The 5064-nt window shown below is 36.7% G+C and overlaps 1 protein-coding gene across 1 annotated transcript; it reads right to left on the reverse strand.

Moving 5' to 3' along the window:
• Positions 1-255: 255 nt before the first annotated feature.
• LOC129253537 (protein LKAAEAR1-like) lies at positions 256-3868 on the reverse strand. Its single transcript, XM_054895234.2, has 3 exons — positions 3710-3868; positions 1012-1163; positions 256-397 (listed from the first exon to the last, which is right to left on the reverse strand). The coding sequence occupies exons 1-3, from the start codon at positions 3851-3853 to the stop codon at positions 271-273; spliced, it is 423 nt and encodes a 140-aa protein (XP_054751209.2). The 5' UTR covers positions 3854-3868; the 3' UTR covers positions 256-270.
• Positions 3869-5064: the final 1196 nt, after the last annotated feature.

Genomic DNA, 5064 nt, shown 5'->3' on the forward strand with positions numbered 1-5064 from the left:
AATAAATGCATTAGAAATTCAAGAAAATATATAATAGGCCTACACAGGAAATAAATTGCAATATTAATTTGTTAATTCTAAATATATACATTTGATTGGAGTCCTAAAATGAGTCGGTGAATAGAAACTTAGCAGTGTGGGGCTGTATTTAGTTAATTAGAACAAATCTTTTTATTTTCTGAATAAATGTGCATAGTTCATTTTCAAACTAACTACGCAAATGTCATGGAACTAAATATTCAAATATACATGTAAGATATTGTGCACCCCTTATGGTTGGCTCAGAAAAGTGGAAAAGCGATAGACCATAAATATGATCCAAACAAAATGCAAACTTACCCTGTTGGCTTGATATCTTAATCTCATCACTCGTAATCTATTCCTAGCCTCAGCAGCTCTGCAGGGAAATAAACATACAGAATAAGATGAGTTTAGTCAATAAGTTGTGCCTATGGATTCATAGGTATAGGGAACAAATACAAGCCAATCACAAAAATAACAATGATATGATCATAAGGCAGACACATCCCCCCCCCCCACACGCACACAAAATCTTATGTTTGGCATTACATGTGTATTGTGCGTATATTGGGACTTATTCTTTTCACATTGTATTTTTCTTCAAATTTCATGCTGTTTGCCCGAAAACACCAACTGTAAAATTTGAAAGACTTACATGTATGTATCATGGAAATATATTTAATCTAAACAAACATAAATCATCCTATTATAAAAATTAGATTGAATTTTCTTAATACAGACTAAATCAACCCAACATGCATTCTAAAACAGCATTCTGTCACAATTGCTTCGAATAAATGGTTGGATGATGAGGGACATATGGGATTATTGTATAAAATCATACTTTAAGAGAAAGAGAAGACCACCATTCACAGAGAGGACGGAAGTGAGGAGAAATATAAAACAAAAAGCACATATCAAGTGGTTTGGGTTTTTGGGAAGAAACTATACACATTTAACATACTACATGCAATAGGGATTAATACTTACTTGAGTTGCCCTATTAATTGATTGTGTTTATCTTTCTCAATATCAACCTCATTTTCTCTCCTAGAATCTTCAAGATGTTTCTTGCTTTTATCCTGTACTCTCTTCTTGGAGCTTGCGATGGCTTCTGTTGCTTCTTTTGGTGGGTTTTCATACTAAATATTAAACAATCATAACATTTATTTATCAAATCGATAAAGACAGTGGTTTAAAATATGATTTCCAATTTTAATATATTCATGCACCACAGTCTTAATTTATAATCATCAACTATCCATCCATGATTTTACGTTGTCAACATTACTTGTACACACTGCATATTTGTTGGTGCCCATGTGTTTCTTCCATGTTCTCCGCTGAGGAAACCTTTTGAGGTTACTTGATTTGTCTCCTTGGGCAGATAAAAGTACATGATGTATCCCGAGGGGGGGGGGGGGGACTTCTATTGACGAGTGGATACCATGCGCGACCATGGGGTCTCAAAAAGCACCCTAAACAAATTTTTTCCATAAAATGCACCCCTCAACAAGTATTGGCATGTGAAACCCAACCCTTAACAAGGATTGGAAACAAATCGATACTCTTGGCAAGTATTCCTTGAAGATCGAAAGCAGATCGTTGTTATAAATGGAGTTGAGTCTGATGCTTATCCTCTGGAGTGGGGGGTACCTCAAGGCTCTGTTATGGGGCCCTTGGACTTCATTCTATATACTGGCCCTCTTTCCGACGTCATCGCTGCTCATGAAGGTATAAATCACGTGCTATATGCTTATGATACTCAACTCTATGTGGTCATTCATCGTGATGAGCTGACTGCTGGCATCTTATCTATGGAAAAATGTGTGAAAGACATCAAAGTCTGAGCTGGCAAGAATAAACTTCTGCTCAATGATGACAAGACTGAGATGGTTCACATTTCTTCACAATTTCGAAAGCGGAATGATCGTGCAGTCATCACTATTGATGGAGCTGTCATCAATCCTACTGAATCAACCAGAGATCTTGGTGTCATAGTAGATGACGCATTAGACTTGAGGGAACATATTCGTAAGGTCTGCAGAGTGGCATCCTTTGGTATTTATAGAATCGGCAAACTTAGAAAGTATTTGAACCAGAGTTCCACCGAGCGCCTTGTCAACGCATTTGTAACTTCACATTTGGATTATTGCAACAGCTTACTTGTCAGCCTACCTGCCTCCCATCTTACCCCTCTTCAACGAACTCAAAACACAGCTGCCCGTCTCGTCACTCGCACGTGAAAGCACGATCACATCACTCCTGTCTTGCAAACACTACATTGGTTAAATATCACTAACAGAATTCAATTCAAAATACTTCTTCTCACATACAAGGTAATTCATGACCTTGCTCCATCATACCTAATCAATCTTATCTCACAAAGATATCCTACCTCCATGTCTCTCCGCTCATCATCAAAACTGCAACTTGCACCTGGCCCTCGCACTTGTACCCGTTATGGTGATCGTGCTTTCTCGGTGTGTGCCCCTGCTCTCTGGAATAATCTCCCTGCCCACATTCAGAATTCTCCTACTGTCGATGTATTTAAAAATCGACTCAAAACCCATCTTTTTAATCAACAAAACAAGTAAGCTGTTGCAATGACCAGTAATCTGTTATCTTTCTATTGATTTGTTCTTATATGATTGATATTTCATTACCTCTTCATGTTTTACACTTATTGATTACCAGTTATCTGTTATTTTCTTTATATTCCATTTGTTGATTTGTTGTTTATATGATTGACATTAATTACTCCTTAAAATTGTACACTTATATTCATACTATATTCATTTCTATTTAAATTGATTATATTGTACTTGTTTTATTCACGTTCTGTTTAAATTGTAAAGCGCTTAGAAACTGTCTTGTATTAAGCGCTATATAAAAGCTCCATATTATTATCATTATTATTCCCTGAATTGAACCCCTAAACAAGTACATGTACAGCGATATTTTAATTGTTATGTCACGGACGTCGGTCTTCGGTTTTACCTTTACCTACATCATTGGGTTTAGTACAGCCCCACCTCCCACATCTCGCGCAAATCGTACTCTAAACAAGTACATCCTTTATAAAACATTTTAGTCTTAATTTTTTATACCCTCGTAAATTTGACCCTAAACACGTAGCTTTTCTAGCGAAATATAGATACCCTTTTTCATTATTTTTGTGTTTTTGACACCCTTATTACGTTACGTACATAACATGCCCTATCTTGAAAAAGATATCCTTTTTACATGTTTTTTGGTCGTGCATGGAATCCACTCGTCAATGTAAGTGCCCCCCCCCCCCCCCGGGTGATGTACACGTAAATTCAGCATTCACTCAGGGAGTTTTTACACATCTTTACCTCGAGACCAAGCTGTGTGCCAAATTTCATGAAAATTGATATAAAACTGAGGAAGTAGTTTGAAACACAATATTTTAGCTAATTTTGCTATAATATACTGTTAACATGGCAACACAATTTTCAACACACATTTTTTGCATGTATGCAAAAAATGTGTCTTGCACATCTTTACCCCAACACCAATGTCTGTTCCAAATTTCATAAGAATTGGTTACATATTGAGGAAGTGGATTGAAGCGCAAGATCTGCAATGGACTGACTGACAGACTGTAAGCTGATTCCTATATCATACATACTTTGGCATGGTATAAAAAAACAAAAAAACTCACTGCTAAATATTTGCTCCTTTGTGTTGGATGCATTGCATTTAATTCCCGCTGACTGAGTTTCTTGCGGTTCTGATATTTGAATCCTCCACTCTTCATACTGATCCCATCATCCTTATCCTGTAAGATGGTAAAACAAAATTCCATTTCTAAAATTATTGCTCTCTCATATTTTGATCAGAGGGAAAAAAATGATTATGATGCACTCTAAAATGAAAATTTCTATTTGCTTGAAGATTTTAGTGTCATAGCAAAATGATGAAAAACTAAAACTAAATCATAGGCAAGTACAACTAATACAAAACTGGTTAATACAGGGTACCCCAGACATAGCCTGGAGGCTTCTGGGGAGTAAAAGTCATCTACTCTATATAGGCTTACTCCCCATGAAGCCTGGGATGCTAAGGCATAGTCATGCACGTACGGCCACAAAACCTGAAATTTTTGCCCCCGAGATTTCTACTTTCCCTCTAAAAGATCTAGCCCTAAATCATGTACATGGGGTTCAAATCATGCAGTTTGCGTGCTGTCGCCAAGCGGAAGACAAAGAAATAAAGATGGCGACGTAAACATGGCCGTAAGCTCTTCCCATCTTATCATAACATTTTTCTTGTTAAATTTTTAATGAATTCTTCTTTAAAAATGAAATCGATATCGCAGAAATGTCGGAAATGAAGTTGAACCCCATGTACATGATTTGGGGCTAGATCTTTGAGAGGGAAAGTAGAAATCTCGGGGGCGAAAGTTTCAGGTTTTGTGGCCGTACGTGCATGACTATGCCTTAGCGTCCCAGGCTTCATGGGGAGTAAGCCTACGTAGAGTACTAGATGACTTTTACTCCCCAGAAGCCTCCAGGCTACCCAGACAGGCACTGAGCAAAACCCTGAAAATTTCATCAAACTGAACAAAATTAGTGAATTCTAAATTTAACAATATTTTTGGAATATGCACGCCGTCATTAAGTCCAGGCATTAAGCTGGACGAAGGTGTCCACTTTCTTTTTCTCATTTCTAATATGAAAATCATAATTTATACAAGTGTGAGATAGTCTCTTGTAAAAAAACAAGTTGCGTCAATAAATTCTTGTGCATTCAATCAGTTGTCAATCCCTTTTTTTTTATTCTTAGTGGACAAAATTTGAATTTGAATATAATTTCATGTATGGTCAATTCCAGCGTAACGGACATGACGTTCAGACAAATTTTTGTAATTCAAAGGTAAATACAGTAGAATTAGCAGTCTTTTGATAATTGTTACTGAGCTTATCAGACACATTTAAGTATCAGTTACATACACATGAAATTTCAAATCGTTTCGTTGAACAGTTGCAGAGAAATTGCACTCTTTGTGAGCGTAAC

The sequence above is a fragment of the Lytechinus pictus genome, chromosome 1, assembly GCF_037042905.1.
Source record: "Lytechinus pictus isolate F3 Inbred chromosome 1, Lp3.0, whole genome shotgun sequence".
NCBI classification, from domain to species: Eukaryota; Metazoa; Echinodermata; class Echinoidea; order Temnopleuroida; family Toxopneustidae; genus Lytechinus; species Lytechinus pictus.

Excerpts from the sequence above, each read along its gene's own strand:
- LOC129253537 (XM_054895234.2), bottom strand. The coding sequence starts at position 3,853 with ATGGAATTTTGTTTTACCATCTTACAGGATAAGGATGATGGGATCAGT. Across the intron at positions 1,164-3,709 it reads AAAGGAGCAAATATTTAGCA|TATGAAAACCCACCAAAAGA; the intron begins GTGAGTTTTTTT and ends TTTAATATTTAG. Across the intron at positions 398-1,011 it reads CAATTAATAGGGCAACTCAA|AGCTGCTGAGGCTAGGAATA; the intron begins GTAAGTATTAAT and ends ATTTCCCTGCAG.